Consider the following 17,003-nt stretch of genomic DNA (forward strand, 5'->3'; position numbering starts at 1 on the left):
AGATGCACAGTCCCGAAGGAAGCCGGAGAGCTCATCCTAAGTCCAATATCCAGTTTCTGTGCGTTACGTGTCACCCACAAAAGAAGTCACTTCACAGATGCTCGGTGCCTGCTGGGTGTCAGCCAGCGAACACAGGATAAAGGTGCGGAACTGCAGAATTTGTAAGAGAATTTCCTGTTACTTAACTAAAATCAGGAAGGAAAAGCCCAGAAGAGCATTTTTCTTACTGGCTTCCGCGTACTAGCAACAAGAGATGGTGGTGGTGGTGCCCCAAGCACTATCAAGTTACAGTGACCAGTAAGTGGAGGAGCCACTGAACACCACGAGGCATCGGGCAAGTCCGGAAGCGGCGTCCTCTCCCGGGGGACCGGCCGGCCCGCCCCGCGACCAGGCACTGGACGGGGCCGGGACGGCGCCGGGACGGGCAGGAGGCCGGCTCCCGCTCGCACGGTCTGTGGCTGCGTCCGACGCCGCGACCCAGAGCGGGACAGACACTCACTCGGCGGGGCGCACAGGCGGGCGTCGCGCGGCTGTCCGGGCGCTGCCACGCGCTGACGGCACGGCCGGCTCCATTCGCCGCCGCGACGCGCCGCTTTTGGAAGACACACGCTCGGACTATTCCAGAACGACCACTCCCGAGGCTCGCTATTTCCTCCGAAACGTCGGCAGAAAAGAACACTCCATCACGCGAACACCGGCTAAACGGAGCGCGTGGGTACGCGGGTGCGGCCGCCCCCGGGCGCAGTCCCAGCCGGGTGCCCCCCGCCCCACACTCCGGCGCCCGCGGGGTCTCTCCCTCTCCTCGCGGCTGCAGGCGGCGTCCGGGGGCCAGGCCAGCGCCCACGGCTCCTCCCGCCTAGTCCAAGGCGCGGGCCCTCACTCTTCCCGGGGCCCGACACTCACCTCCCGCCCAGGGACGCTCCGGAGCCCCGGCAGGAGCAGCAGCCCGGCAACCCTGCAGCCCCGAAGGCCGGAAGTGCGTCAGCAGCCTGAGCCGCGTCGCCCTCCAAGAGCTTTCCTGTCCCCTCTAGGACGCCGGAGGGCGCTGCGTCTCGTTGGCCACCTCGGCCCGGCTCCCGCCCAGGAGCGCCAGTCCTTTGCGCTCTGGCGGCCTCAGACACGCGGCGGTCCCTCCAGCTCCAGTGCTCGGCCCTGGTGTCGGCAGCACGACCGGAGACGGCGGTCGTGAGGCTGAGGATGCAGGGTTTTGCTGCGACTGCGGTCTGGAGTCGAGGAGCCGAGGATGGGCCGCGGACAGGTGCCCACGCAGCGACACAAAGCTGACGCGGAGGTGAAGTGAAACACGCGCTGGAGTCGACTACGGCGCAGTTACCGCTGTGCCCGCGGAACACAGGCACCCGTGCTAAGCCGGACCGGCGGCCCTCCCCGGGAGCGTCGGCCGAGGGCCTGGGAGCGTCGGAGGAGGATGGGGGAGGAGCGCGCGGGAGCCTGGGGGAGGGGCGGGGGCCGGGAGAGGCCACCGGGGCATCCGCGGAGTCCCACCGGAGCATCCCGGGAGTCCCACCGGGGCATCCGGGGAGTCCCACCGGAGCATCCGCGGAGTCCCACCGGGGCATCCGGGGAGTCCCACCGGAGCATCCCGGGAGTCCCACCGGGGCATCCGCGGAGTCCCACCGGGGGCTCAATCTCACAACCCTGAGCCGAAATCAACAGTCAGACGCTCAACAGACTGAACCTCCCAGGTGCCCCATCAAACTCATTTTATATTTGTTCACATTTGGGTAAACCTTCAGAAAGTTTCTTCCAGGGGGGCCTGGATGGCTCAACTGCTTGAGCCTCAACTCCTGGTTTTGGCTTGGGTCATGATCTCATGGATCGTGGCATCGAGGCCTGCATGGGGCTCCCTGCTCAGTGGGGAGTCTGCTGGAGATTCTCTCCCTCTGCCCCTCCCCCCACAAGCACTCCCTCTCTCAAATAAATAAATCTTAAAAAAAAAAAAAAAACAACAACAATAAAAATGGGCATTAGACATGAATGGACATTTCTCCAGAGAAGACATGCCAATGGCTAACACACCTAAAAAGATGCCCAATATCACCCATCATCAGAGAAATGAAAATCAAAACCACAATGATGTCATACCTGTCAGAATGGCGAAACTCAAAAAACATAAGAAACAACAAAATGTTGGCGAGTTTGTGGAGAAAAGGAACCCTTGTGCTCTATTGGTGGGAATGTAAACTGGCACAGTCACTGTGGAAAACAATATGGAGGCTCCTTGAAAAATTAAAACAGAACTACCATATAATCTCATAACTCCACTACTGGGTATTTGTCCAAAGTAAATGAAAACAGTAATTCAAAAAGATATATGCACCCTTATGTTCATAGCAGCATTATTTACAACAGCAAATATATGGAAGCAGCTCATATGTCCATTGATAGATGAGTGGTTAAAGAAGAATGGTATATTCATGTATATAAATGGAACAGAGTATTGCTCAACCATAACAAAGAATGAAATCTTGCCATTTGCAATGATATGGATGGACCTAGAATGTATAATGTTAAGTGAAAAAAGTCACAGAAACACAAATACCATATGATTTATTTTTAAGATCTTATTTATTTATTTATTTATTTGACAGAGAGAGACATAGAGAAAGAGGGAACACAAGCAGGGGGAGTGGGAGAGGGAGAAGCAGGCTTCCCACCAAGCAGGGAGCCCGATGTGGGGCTCGATCCCAAGACCCCAGGACCATGACCAGAGCTGAAGACAGACCCCTAACAACTGATCCACCCAGGCGCCCCTGATTTCACACTCATGTGTGGAATTTAAGAAACAAAACAAATGATCAAAGTAAAAACAGAGACAAAGAAACCACACTCTTAAATATACAGTGGTGGGAGGATGGGTGAAGCAGGGGAAGGGGATTAAGGAAACACTTATTGTGATAAGCACTGAATAATGTACAGAATTGTTGAGCCACACATTGTACATCTGAAACTAATATAACACTGTACGGTAATCACACTGGTATTAAACAAGCAAAGAAGTAAAAACCATGGAGATCTAAAATGCACATGGGACATTCTCAAAGACAGACTTATGGTAAGTCATAAAACAAGCCTCAGCAAATTTCAAGTGATTAAAATCATACAGAGTATGTTCTCCAACCACACTGGGATGAAATTAGAAATCAATAATCAAAGGAAATTTGGGGAATTCACATATATTTGGAAATTAGGCAACACACTCCTAAGTAATCAATGAGTCAGAGATGAAACTTCAAGGGAAATTAGAAAATACTTCAAGATGCCTATTAACAAAATGACAGTATACCAAAATGTATGGGATGTAGCTAAAGCCATGCTTAGCGGGAAACTGATAGCTGTAAGCACCTGTATCAAAAAAGAAAGATCTCACATCAATAGCCTATCCTCTCAGCATAAGGAGCTAGATAAAGAACTAAACTCAAAGCAAGTAGAACATATAAACATGTATGTACATATGTATATAGAGGATACAGATATAGAGAATATATAGAGATATGTATCTATACACAGAATATAGAAGAATGTATGTATCATAAACTCAAAGCAAGGAGAACAGGGGGTACTCCTAACAGGATTCACATTTGCCTCTGTCAGGTAAGAGGCGAATAACTTTAAACTGAATGCATGATTCGAGACTTTTTGGCCCATCTCAGTTTTGTGGATTTGGAAGGCAAATCTGTGCGAGAGCGACCTTGTAGTTACAATTGTCAGGCACTGTTTTGTTCTGTTCTGTTCATACCGAGGCAACTTCCTTCCCAGTCTGCAGCAGGTAGATGTGGGAAGGAGTCGGGTTACTTTGGGTCCATGGCTGCATCTGCCCCATGGAAGCTGCGTTTATCAAAGGAGGGTCTCTTAGCAGATGCTTACCTTAGGCAGGCTTGCAGCTTTGTCTTATACTTTCAAGACCGTCAGACTGGGGGTGGCTGGAGGCCTCAGTGGGTTGAGCCTTCGCCTTTGGCTCAGGTCATGTTCTCAGGGTTCTGGGATCGAACTCCGCATCGGGCTCTCTGCTCAGCGGGGAGCCTGCCTCCTCTCTGCCTACTTGTGATTTCTATCAAATAAATAAATAAAATCTTAAAAAAAAAAAGACTATCAGACTGAAGATCAAGTTGTTGTTTGGCAAAAGGTCTGAGGATAAAAATCAGCCCAAGTACTTGCTCGCCTCTCTGAACTTTCACTTCTACTTAGATTTTACATAGAGAATCCTTACTATCTTAGGAGCTCTGCAACGCTTTTAAGAAGTTACTTCTAAATAATGCATCCTGCACGGGTTGGGTCTGAATAATTAAGCTCATGTTTCAGAAATGGGAAAAATACCCTTTCTTTTATAAACCCACTGAAATCTTTTTTTGTTGTTGTTTTTGTCCTTGCCATATTCCACTGAAACTTCTTGATTTCCACGTTCCCAACTCTAGTGATAAATTGTCATCTTAGCCTCTTGGCAACCTTTCCCATTTTTTAATACTCCTTCTTCCTTGAAACACACTCTTCTTTGGGGCACCAGTCTCCCTCTCACAGTTTTCTACCTGGTTGTTTACTGCATCGTTTCCATTGTGGATCCTATCTAGATCATTTCACTCTCTAAATGTGGGATATTAGACTTCAGTCATTGATTCTTGCAGTGAATCTATTGCTTGGTGGTCAGCTCCTTCTGTCACAACTGAGGCACACATTCCCCCCACTGCTTCAGTGAATGAGAAGCTCTTGATACACATCATTCGGGTACAAGGACAACTCCACAGCTCAAGATCATGTCCCCAAACATGGCCCGTCACGTTCAGCGGCCACTGACTTCTGAGGGCTTTGTGCAATGTTGACTCCTTGCTTTGAGGCAAGACACTCCCAAGGACAATTGCTCTGATTCCAGAGCTCCTTGCAGAATTTGTTGAAGTGTCTTTTCAACCTCCCTCTCCACCCAATAGTGCTTCTCTACGGCACTCAATAAATGGCTTGCACATACATCTCAGAATCTCTTACCTAGAGAACTGAACCTACATTTGTGTAGGTTCTGTGCCTCAGCGGACTGCTCTATAAAATGGGGAGAGAATGAGGTCACCTAATCCACGGGCTTGTGAGCCACCTGCGAGTTACGGTGAGTAAGGCCCCTAAGACAGTGCCAGGCACGGAGTAAGAACTGCTTAAAGATTTGCCATGGTTGTTACTGTGGTTCTTTCTAATTATGACCGCGCATTCTCTCTCATGCGTGGTCTTGGCTTTTCGGACGTTTCTTTATTTTTTATTTTTTTTTAAAGATTTTTAATTTATTTATTTGACAGGGAGAGATTACAAGTAGGCAGAGAGGCAGGCAGAGAGAGAGAGGAGGAAGCAGGCTCCCTGCTGAGCAGAGAGCCCGATGTGGGGCTTGATCCCAGGACCCTGAGATCATGACCTGAGCCGAAGGCAGCGGCTTAACCCACTGAGCCACCCAGGCGCCCTCGGACGTTTCTTTAAACCTTATCTTCCATCAGTTCTCTTTGTAATGGATGATGTCTCTATTTTAAGAGGGAGAAGTAAAATACAGAAAAATCTGTCCCTAAGCAAAGACCCAAACTGGTGTGTGTTGTGATGCTTACAATCCCCAAGGCGTTACAGTTTGGGGATGCCTTTTCCTTGGGGCCGCCTGGATTCAGCAGGAGCAAGAATGGTTTTTTACAGTGAAGGTGGAGGGCCTCATGTATTAGGAATGAGGGTCTGGCCCAGTGCCAGACATGTGCCAGCGTCTGAGCTCGAGAGTCCGGAATCCTGGCCTGATGTACTTCAGTACAGACCTTATGTGTTTCTGTGTTGTTACTTAAGTGTGGGAAATTGAGTTCATATTAACACTGCTAACTCCAATTCAAACCAGATTGGGTTTTTTCTGCATTTGTAATTCTCTTCTCTGATAATCAGCAACTTTGCTCCCATTACCGTCCATACGTTTCCTTGTTTGACCAACATGGCCTCTTTTTAACAAGTTTCTCAGTCCGGTGCCTTCTCACTCCGTTCCCCTGGCTGAAACCCCAAATAGGACAGGCGGTGACATGTGAATAGGGATGTGAAATAGGTGGTGGTAGTTCTCCCGTCATTCCCGCCTCCCCCACTCCCACGACACCCTCCTCACACCACAGAGGCTCCAAAGTGACCCCCAAAGTGGGCTCCCACCTCCCGTGACCCCACCTAAATGCTTTTACACTGTTAATGCAGGAAGGAAAGTAGGAAGGTAGGACTTGGTTTTTAAATGCAGGAGGGGGTGGATCTCAAACATTTCAGATGAATCTTGAATTCAACAACCACAGTCTTTTGGCCATTTTCTTTCATTCTTCTCTCCCCTCCCTCTCCTCCTCCTCTCCCCTTCCCCCCACTCCCCTACTTTCATCTTTCTCTCATTCTCCTTTCCTTTAGTAAAGAAAACCCAGCGACAATCTTATCTGTTTACCAATTAATACAAATACTTCAGTGTGAATTTCTAAAAAGGACCTTAATGTAATCTTATTATTAGACTCAACAAAATCAACAGTAATTCCTAAATATCACTGTGTTCAAGTTTTCCTAATTATTTGAAAGGATTTTTTTAAGATTTTATTTTTAAGTAATCTCTATACTCAAAGTGGGTCTCAAAGCCATGACTCTGAGATCAAGAGCTGCGTGTTCTACCAACGGAGCCAGCCAGGTGCCCCTGAAATAGGTCTTTTTTACAGCTGTTTTTCCTTATAGGATCCGAAAATAACTTACCACTTGCATTCGGTTGATTTGTCTATTAAGTCTCTTATTTATTTATTTTAAATATTTTATTTATCTTAGAGGAAGTATGAGCTGGGGAGGCAGGGAAGAGCAAAGCAGAGGGACAGGCAGATTCTGGGCTGTGGGTGGAGCCCAACCCAGGGCTCGATTGCAGGACCCTGAGATTCCAGGGCCTGAGATCATGATCTGAGCCGAGGGCAGATGCTTAGCCAACGGAGCCGCGCAGGTGCCCCAACTCAGTTCCTTTGATCTATGACAGTTTTCCTTACCCCTCTACTCCTTTAAAAAAAAAAAATTTTTTTATTTATGGAACAATTTCAGTCTTCTGTCCTATAAAATGTCTCACACTCTTAGCTGATTGCTTATTTTAGTATCTTTAACTTACTAGTTTTCAAACTCAGCTGCACATTGGAATCATCTAAAAAAATTTAAGTTATTAAATGCCCAGGTCCCCCCCTCCCCCACAGACTGATGTAATTGATCTTGGTTCACCCAAGGTATCGGGTTATTTTTAAAGTTCTCTAATTATTCCAATGTGTAGAAAATTTGAAAAACCTTCATTTAATTTGTTTCTGTATTTCACCTGTTTGCTGGTATTTGGATCTAGAGACTTGATGAGACTCAGTTTCACTGACTTAGGCAAGATTTGTGGATGTAGCAGTGTCCCCAGAGCTCCCCAGCAATGTCCTTGAGCCCTGGGCACAGGGAGATGAGGGACTGCTAACACTTCACTGGTTAATACCGCTCTCCCACGAGCAGGAATCTTCTGCAGAAGTACAGCTGCCCACTAGCGTGAGGCCCAAGTCCCTGCCTTGGTCCAGGATATCTCGAGAATCAAAGGAAGGCACAGCCCTGGACAGCCAATCTGCAAAGAACCAGATTGGGCTTCTGGTCGTAAAGGAGGAAGAGGAAGAGGCCTCTGCCGTGGTGGGGGAGGCCAACCCTGTGCAGTGTTCAGAAAACTCCTGCTGGCGCTTCTGGGGCTTCCACTACCCCGAGGCCCAGGGACCCCGAGAAGCGCTGAGCCGGCTGCGGGAGCTCTGCCGACACTGGCTGCGGCCCGAGACACACAGCAAGGAGCAGATCGTGGAGCTGCTGGTGCTGGAGCAGTTCCTGACCATCCTGCCCGAGGAGCTGCAGGCCTGGGTGCGGGAGCAGCAGCCGGAGAGCGGCGACGAGGTGGTGGTGCTCCTGGAGTATCTGCAGAGGCATCTGGAGGAGCCAGGGCCGCAGGTCGAGGCGAAGGGCTTCGTGTCAGAGACGAGCTCTGTCTCTTCCTGAAGTCTCAGCATCGGAGTGAGGGTCGTTTCTGGAAGACCCACAAGTTCTCAGTCTCTTTTCGTATCATAAACCTCTTTGCCCCTTCAGAGTACTGGTATTTTTAAGAACATGAAGGATTAGAAAAGAACTCGATTGTACTGAAACACAGTTAACCAAGCGTGAAACAATTCAGTGATAAAATTATCTATGTGTTCTTTAAAATTAATGCACCAAATAGTAAGACCAAGGGACAGGTCCAGTAACGGAAAGAGTTTCCAAGTTTTTTAAGCATGAATGACTTTGACAATGTCTGCCCGGCTGTGATGTGGTATGAAAACATCTGTACTTTCTACTGGTGACTCAGTCCTATGGCTTAACACCACATCGGTTTGTTGCTTCCATTTAAAATGGAAGGAAATGCCAAATTTCTCTTAGAGGCTAGGAATCATTAAAATGCTTTTTTCTGGACCACTTGAGTGGGAGTTCAAGAATCTCAGGCTCAAAAACAGCCCTGCGTCTTCTATGAGCTTGTGTCCTCCATACGCTGACTTGTGGATGTTCCTTCAGAGGACACGTGGTGGAGCCCTCCAGGCAGAGACCCGGTGCCCAGGGCTGTGGACTGGGATCTGCGGCCTGCCAGCCCTTGAGCACTGAAGTCGTTTCAAGGGTCTTAGCTTCAGGCTCCTCATTCTCCACAGAAGTGGTTAAGTCTGAGCTCCATGGGAGAAAGTAACTAGAAAACAGTTGTTTATAAATTTCTGAAAGGAAGCCTGCTTTTTGTGGGGACAAACCACGTACAGCATTCTGAGTCAGGTGATTGTACGTACTGATTATTGGTCCCAAAGCCCTGTAGGCAAGAAATGTTGCCCTCAACTTTTCAGATACAAAAAGACAGGAGTATTCTGGAAACTTAACACTAGCTCCCAAAGTCTTCATAAGAGCACAACGTATGTAACGAGGGAGCACGCGATAGTGGCTAAGAGCATGGGCTCTGGGGTCCCTCTGCCTGACCCCCCCACACTAGCATCACCACTGATTAGCTGGATGACCTTGGGCAAGTTGCTTCAACTCTGGGCCTCCATTACCTCAGCACAGATAATAGTAGTTCCTCGCTCATAGAGCTGTTGCTACCTGCATTCAATGAATCGTGATTCATAAGGTTCTTAGAACTAGTGCCTGGAAAACAGAAAGTACTAGCACAGAGAAAGCATACTAGAAGTTCTGATGAATCAGTAAGTGAAACTTCCAGGTCCTCAGTGGTGACCAGAGGCAGCTGCTCTGTTGCAAGATGGCAATGCTGACACCAGCTCAGAGGCCCTGGAGTACCGACTTGCAGCCAAAGAAGGCTCTGCTCAAGCGCGAATCTCTGGGAACCGAGGCCTCAGCAGACAGCGGTGAGTGTTGTCTCCTGGGCAGCTTGAATTCTACAGCCTTCGTCCAGCTTCATTAAGGATCACGTGATAGGTCCTCTGACCACTACGCTGGTCATCGTTGACTGTACTTTGAGACTAAAAGGAAAATTTTAAACAGTGGCGGAACGTATTCCTAATCGAGCCCAGACATAATACAAAGGTAGACAAGTGAAACTTGGTTTGGAAAGAATTGGTTTTCTGTTCATTTCACACGTAACCGTGGAGGCCTCTAAGTGGTAGTCCGTGGGTCTAGGGGGACGGCGGCAGGTAAGCAGAGTGATACAGCTCGAGACGGGGAGAAGTGCCAAGAAGAAAATGACAGAATCTGTCAAGCCAGCTGGAATACCCCACAGATTACAGGACTATTGCAAATGACAGAAATCCTCTAAACCCTGGCTCTGTTACTAGAATAGCATGAATCACCCCCAAGGATGAGGCTGTATGTCGGGAATGTGTGTGCAGCTTAAGGCAGTCAGGCAAGAGGAGTTCCCCCTTATCAAGGCAAGGTCAGCACTTTAGTGCTGTTCAGGCCTTCAACTATCTGAACGAGGGCCATCCACAGTAGGGAAATGATTCTGCTTTATGCATATACCAGCTCAGACGTTAGTGTCCTCCCCAAACATCCTCAGTCATGCCCAGAACAATGCGTGACCACATGTCTGGGCACCCTGTGCTCTGGTCATGTTGACCCATAAAACTGACCATTACGATACTGAGTATTCACTACAGAATTAGGACTTAACCATGCTCCTCCCCACTCCCCTCTTTTGATTCCCAATTATTCCAACTGATAGTAAGAACCTAGGAAATAACCTTTATGCCTCCTGCCCCTGCTTCCAGATCAGGACAGAGAAGGGCGGGTACGAAGCTGAGAGACAGAGATAAGTGACGGGCTCAGTATTGTTCGCTCAGCACCAGGCAAGCCTGACGAATGGATGATTCTAAAGCTGGGTTGATTCTACTTGCTCTCTTATTAACACAAATTCCCTCCTGCTAGAGACCACAGTGTTCACGCTCCCATTTCCGGAAGTAAACTTTTCTTTCCTATTGCTAAACTCGGTCAGCAAATCTCACAGTGTTAAGTCACACACTAAGGAACCAAAGATGAGCAGTTTTCTCCCCTTCGAAGAGCAGGAGAACTGAACTCTCCCCTAAGATGTTCCCCATCCATGTCTGTCCTCATTCTGTGAGTCTGCCTGACAGCCCATGTCCACACGCAGGAGCCGCACAGACCAGCGTTCAAGAGCAGCTGCTGTGGGCCTGTGATCCACCCAGAAAGTGGGACTGGGTGAATATGGTGCGCAGCCTGTCCAAGGCCGCCTGCCATGCCCCTGGCCTGTGTGGCGACTGTTGCGGGGCAGTCTCCTCTCCTGCAGAGTGGGGCTCGCTCAGCTGCAGCACCACACCAGCTCCTCTGCAGCAGGACATTCTACCACGTGCGCTGCTGACACATGGCTTCCTTGGGTGCCATCCTGTGGGACACAGGACACAGGGAGCAAACATATCTGCGTATTCCTGCTTGTGGTTTACATAGATTTAAAAACTGCCAGGGCGCCTGGGCAGCCCAATCGGCTAAGCAGCCGACTCGATTGTGGCTCAGGTCACAATCCCAGGATTGTGAGATTCGCCCCACGCTGGGCTCCACCCAGTGTGGAGTCTGATTGAGATTCCCTCTCCCTCCGCCCCTCCCGTTTACATGCTCTTTTTCTTTCAAATAAGTAAATCTTTAAAACATTTTTAAAGATATTGCTTCAATCTAAAAAGGGCTGTTTGTTTTCTGACCAAACCTGTCAGCCTTTCTTTTAAAAAAAATCTGGTGCCACACCGGGGGCTGTTAAGGCCACAGTGCTCTTTCTGAAGATGGTGGCCACACAGAACAGGTAAGAATTCCTGGGATCTGGGAGCACGTGTTCTTGACTATGCAGTGGGTGAGAGATACAGCGAGGGTCTTCCTGCTCCTGCACCTGTACTGCACTTGCTAAGTTACAGGGTACACGGGGCACATGCTACCTGCTGATGAACGTTCACAGCCTGTCTCCAAAGGCAGGACGGCAGCCAGGTGCCCCATGACGTAACCGGAAGTAAAAGTCTGTCTCCTGGGGCTGAGTAGATGGCCACTTAAAAATCAAAGTCAGAGTCAATCTAGGCTTAGGAGCGTGGAGCTGATCCTTCCCGCCCTGCACCCCAGCCGCACCTCGGGGAAGGAAGGAAGGCTCCCCAGTGCTCTGGCCACCGCTGCGGTGGACTCGACCACAGTGCTCCTGTGCTCCCTGAACTGCCAGCGAGTCACACAGTGTCCTCCCCTGGCAGCTGTAGCCCTCCACCTGTCTTGGTATTTCTGTTGGAGAGAAACGTGTCTAAATTCATCTGACGGAATCTGAGAAACACCTGCAACGAGCAGCAGAAAGTGAAAGCAGCCCAGTGAGTGCGGGTGCCCGGGAGGCGGCGCGGCTGCGGCGTGAATGCCCGTTGCGGGCTGTTCTGCAGGCCAGCCTCTGATGGACTTCTGCCCAGAGCTGCTGCTTGCGAGGTGATGCCTCTTCTATATTCCAGACCAAGTGCTCTGTTAGAGATACGGTTTGCAAATATCTTTCCGTATCTGTAGCTTGGCTTTCAATCCTTAAGTCTTTCACAGAGCAACACTTTTAAATTTTGATCAAGACCAAATTATTAATTTTTCCTTTAATCAACCACGGTTTTGATATCAATTCTAAGAATCTCAGCCTAAATCTAGGTCCTGATGATTTCCCAGCTTTTCTTTTAAACATTTTATAGTTTTAGGTCTTATGTTGTAGTCCATGATTCATTTTGAGCTGATTTTTGTATGAGGTGTGAAATTTAAGCTATTTTTATTTTATTTTGCCTATGGATGCCCAACTGTGCCAGCACCATTTTCTGAAAAGACTATCCTTCCTCCACTAAACTGTTTCTGCACCTTTGTGAAGAATCTGTTGGGCATTTTTGTGTGGATCTGCTTCTGGGTTCTCCAGTCTGAACTCTATGTCTACACCACGTTCTCTTTTTTTTTTTAAGATTTTATTTATTTATTTGACAGACAGAGATCACAAATAGGCCGAGAAGCAGGCAGAGAGAGAAGGGGAAGCAGGCTCCCTGCTGAGCAGAGAGCCCAACGTGGGGCTCGATCCCAGGACCCTGGGATCATGACCTGAGCTGATGGCAGAGGATTTAACCCACTGAGCCACCCAGGCACCCCTACACCACGTTCTCTTGAGCACTGTAGACAGACCGTAGCCCTAGCATCAGCCAAAGTGATTCTTCCCACTTTATTCTTTTTCAAGCTTTAGTTTTTCCTAGGTCCCTTGCCTTTCCATATAAATCTTAGAATAAGTTTATATCTACAAAAAATTTCTGGTGAGATTTTGAGAGTATCTGTATTAAACCAAAAATCAGTGTAGAGAGAACTGATATTTTTACTGTGTTGTGTCTTCTAACCCATGAACACTGTGTGACTCCACTGATTCTTATCTTTGCTTTCTCTCACCGGGATATGGGCAACGCAGTTCTGAACTGAATTACACCAATAACCAGAATGAGCATAAAATCAGATTCTTTCTAAGAGCGTACAAAAAAGAACCCAAATGGCTAACACTTTCATTGTGGCCTTGTGGCACCTGGAGTAGAGAAACAAGCTAGTTAACTGGGATTTCTGACTTAAAGAACTGTGAAATAATAAATTTATGTTGTTTTAAACCACTGGGAGTTTGTGGTAATCTGTTAAGGTGGCAACAGAAAATAAAATACAAGTAACATTATAGGCATCACCTGGGAAATTATTAAAAATTAAAACCCAGACCTGCAGAATCTGAACACACATTTAACATGATACCCAAGTGAATTGAATACACTCATTTTTGAAAATCACTGGTAATACTTTGCCTGCTATGGAAGTGGAACAAAGAAATTGAAAAAGAACACATGTTTGCATGGGTTCCAAAGAAAGACAAATAAAGCCACAAATTTTAATGACCAGAAGAAAAAAAAGGAAAGAAAAAGACCACCACAGAAGGGGTGTGGGCCAAAGATCCCGAATCTATTTTGCATGGATTTCTGGGTGCGGTATAAGAAAGTGGTCCAGTTTCATTCTTCTGCACGTGGCTCTCCAGCTTTTCCTTGACTGTTTACAAGACTTTTTCCATTGGACATTCTTTCCTGCGTTGTCAAAGATTAACTGACCATAGAGTTGTGGCTTCATTTTTGGGTTTTCTGTTCTGTTCTATTGAGTTATGTGTCTATTTTTGTGCCAGTACCATACTGTTTTGATGATCACAGCTTTGTAATAGAACTTAAAGTCCAGAACTGTGATGTCTCCAGTTTTGTTTTTCTTTTTTCAAGGTTGCTATGGCTTTCAGGGTCTTCTGTGACTCCATATGAATTTTAGGTTTGTTGTAGCTCTGTGAAAAATGCTGCTGGTATTTTGACAGAGATTGCATTGGGACCTGCCAATGTTTTTAAGAGACATCTCTATCTACCACTAACGGTTCAAGAACCACTGGATATGCTTTATTATGTGGAAGGAGTTTCTAGTTCCTAAATGAGCTCTATAAGGGGCTATAAGCCAACCTACTCAACGGATGAATCTGGAAGTTTGGGTTATGTCAGAGAGTAGTGAGCCAAAGCTAGATTTGACTTAGATGGCCTTTAGGTAAACATGTAAAAAAACAGCCATTGGTAAAGGTTGGGTGCTGCTAGACATCTAACGGGAAGGAAAGCAGATGAAGAGACAAGTACTAATATTTATTGAATATCCTCTATGTGGCAGGCACTGTGCTGGGCTTATATATATGGCGCTTATATTGATGATCTAGTTTCTACAAATGACTGATTTGGGGATTATAATCTGTTTACAAATGAGGGAATTCAAGTTCAGAAGAGCTCAGTAGCATATGTAAGAAAAGAGGAAGAAACTATATAAAGTTTTTTATTTAAATGTAGGTCTCCAACTCCAAAATTCATATGGCTTTCTCTACTTCAGGGCAAATAACGGAAGGGAAGAAAGCAGCTGAGGTACGCAGAGAGGACTATCATTTAGGAATAACTAGATAGAGGAGTAAAGAGGGAAAGGGGGTGAAAAAGGCAGATGGGTGCTAAATGAGCAAGATGGCCGTCCTTCAAATGGTAAAAGCAGGGCAAGAGGTAAAAGGTGGTCATTGTGAGTGCTGGTCTCCTATACCTATATATGCATGTATTTTGAGGGAAACGGAATTTTAATAAACATTTTTACTTATTATTTATTTATTTATTTATCTGGGAAGGGGGAGAGCTTGAGTGGAGGGGAACGGCAGAGGGAGAGGGAGAAGCAGACTCCTCACTGAGCAGGAAGCCTGACACAGGGCTCAATCCCTGAGACTATGACCTGAGCCCACAGCAGACACTTAACTGAACCACCCAGGTGCCCCAAGGGAAGTAGAATTTTTTTCTTAATGGTATTTATTTATTTGACAGAGACACAAGTGAGAGAGGGAACACAAGCAGGAGAAGGGGGAAAGGGAGAAGCAGGCTTCCCGCAGAGCAGGGAGCCCGATGTAGGGCTCGATCCCAGGACCCTGGGACCATAATGCAAGTGGAAGGCAGACACTTTGCAACTAAGCCACCACGTGCCCCAGGAAATAGAATTAAAAAAAAAAAAAAAAAAAGTTATGCACACAAAATTTTATCACCATAAAACTGAAAGGCAACAAATGAATCTAAAAAGAAAATCCATAAAAGGTGCTCCAAAGTTTGAGATATATATGCATATAAGGTCCGACTTTTACAGATACCCTGAATAAACAATCCAACAAGGATATGTCTTCTGCCCTAAAAGCCACCTTTTACAGGAGGTTTCACTCATACAGAGACAGAAAGTAAAACACTGATATCCAGGCCCCTCAATAAATACAATTTTGGAGGTAGTAAATTTTAAATGACATTAATAAGTGACGGAGTCTTGGGCTAAATTATACTTCCTTATTTGAATGTGTTCAGTTCAGTAGGTATGTGTTATTTTAAGCTCTCAAATTATTTACTGGATACCTCAGCTAACTGGATTTAATCCTGTGAATAGAAAAGATTATGCCCCAGCAATAATCCTGTATAATTATTGCCTTCTAAAAGATGTGTTCTTTTAAGTGATTACGGACAATATGCATGTAGAATTCTTTGGCTAATAACAGTGTAACAAAGTGAAAGCATTAAAACGGAGTTGCTAAAATGTCAGGAAATAGAAGTCGTTAATCCCATTTGTCTCATTCCATGTCCAACAGCAAATATCTCATAGCTTAGATCCAACTAAAACCGCCAACCAGCAAGTACACCCAACAAACAGAAAGCTCCAAGGAAGCATGTACCAGCATTCTCGCTGAGGTCACAAACACTTCTTCCCCTTTTCATTCCACATTTTAATTCCCCCCCGCATTACTTCCAGGGAACGGCGTGCTGCACTGTCTCTCTAGCTCTGTCTTCGCCGAACAGGTGCACGGAACCTAACGTCCTGTGGCCACTGACGCCAGCGGTGCGGAGACTGGACGCCAGGTACCAAACAGCATGACTAAGTAACCCCCAGAGCCTGCCGCTGGGAACCAGAACGGCATTAGCACTGTCTGCCCCTGTTTGCTGTCAATAATCTAGATTGAAACCTGCTCCCCCCCCCAGCTTCAGACGCCTCTCCCTGGGAATCTTCATGTCCCGAGCCCAGCTCAGTGCCCCACGGAGAAGCACTTACTGGCCGCTTAGCTAATGACGGGAAAAGGCTCCCCTTCTTCGTCACAGGATTCTGGCAGGAACGGCACCCACTCGTCATTCCTCCGTCCGTCCGTCCGTCCGTCCGCTCAAGAAGCAGGGCGTTCCTGCGGCGTGCCGGGCCTGCGTCAAGCCCCTCGGGTGCTGCAGACAACGGCCAGCACCGTTAACCCCGCCGGGCACAGCTGTGGGCCACCGGCAACCGCCCCAAACGTCTGCCCGGAGGAGCCGCCGCGGCTGCTCGGCAGAAGCTGGGGTTTCCCAGACGGGGGTGGCAGGGGCTGTAGACGCGGACGCGGCGGTTCCGACAGGCCTCCCTGAGCCGCCTCGACTGCCCTCGGAGAGGCCGGCCCTGCCCTGCGCCAACAGAAGGACCCGCGACGGAGGGCCGCCCGCCCCCCCCCCCGGCCCCCCCCCCCCCCCCCGGCCCCTGCCCAGAGCCCCCACTGCGCGTCCCCCGTACTCCAGCCCTACCCGCCCCGCAGGCCGCCGAGAGGAACTGGCGCATGCCCCGCCCCCGCGGCGGGGGCTGCCGGGACTTCTCCGGCCGGATGCACTTCCGGGCCGCTCTAGGATGGCAGGAAGGTCCTCAAACTCGGTGGCTGCTGGGAACCCCTGGCAGGAAGCGGCTGGCTGGGCCCGGCCGGCAACGTGGTCACGGTCAGCTAGCCCGCCGTCTCTCCCCCTGCTCCGCGCCCCTTCCGCCGGGCGGGCCGCCCACCAGTCTTAGTGGAGTCACCCTCCCTTTGTCTGTAAAATCCGGACACTTCCCTCACAGGGTTGTTGCCGGCTTGCCCAGACCTGCTATGCAGGGGCCTGGCGTGAGTGAGGGCTTCTGTGAGTCTTTGCCCCATA

At 48.3% G+C, this 17,003-nt stretch overlaps 2 protein-coding genes across 10 annotated transcripts in view; one reads left to right on the forward strand and one right to left on the reverse strand.

The window, feature by feature from the left end:
• ZSCAN31 (zinc finger and SCAN domain containing 31) overlaps nucleotides 1–16,687 on the reverse strand; it is a 37,686-nt gene extending 20,999 nt beyond the window's left edge. For 5 of the 9 annotated variants that reach the window (XM_059399652.1, XM_059399649.1, XM_059399651.1 and 2 more), the window contains exon 1: nucleotides 904–1,706. The gene's annotated coding sequence lies outside the window, so the exon portion shown is untranslated. Of the gene's footprint in view, nucleotides 1–903; nucleotides 1,708–16,131; nucleotides 16,560–16,622 lie in introns of those variants that run through there. The other 4 variants (XM_059399656.1, XM_059399657.1, XM_059399655.1 and 1 more) reach the window with 3 other exon arrangements.
• LOC132018550 (zinc finger protein with KRAB and SCAN domains 4-like) lies at nucleotides 3,332–9,504 on the forward strand. The gene is made up of 3 exons (XM_059401509.1): nucleotides 3,332–3,355; nucleotides 7,378–7,971; nucleotides 9,248–9,504. The coding sequence occupies exons 1-3, from the start codon at nucleotides 3,332–3,334 to the stop codon at nucleotides 9,446–9,448; spliced, it is 819 nt and encodes a 272-aa protein (XP_059257492.1). The 3' UTR covers nucleotides 9,449–9,504.
• Nucleotides 16,688–17,003: the final 316 nt, after the last annotated feature.

The sequence above is a fragment of the Mustela nigripes genome, chromosome 5 (genome assembly GCF_022355385.1).
Source record: "Mustela nigripes isolate SB6536 chromosome 5, MUSNIG.SB6536, whole genome shotgun sequence".
NCBI lineage: Eukaryota > Metazoa > Chordata > Mammalia > Carnivora > Mustelidae > Mustela > Mustela nigripes.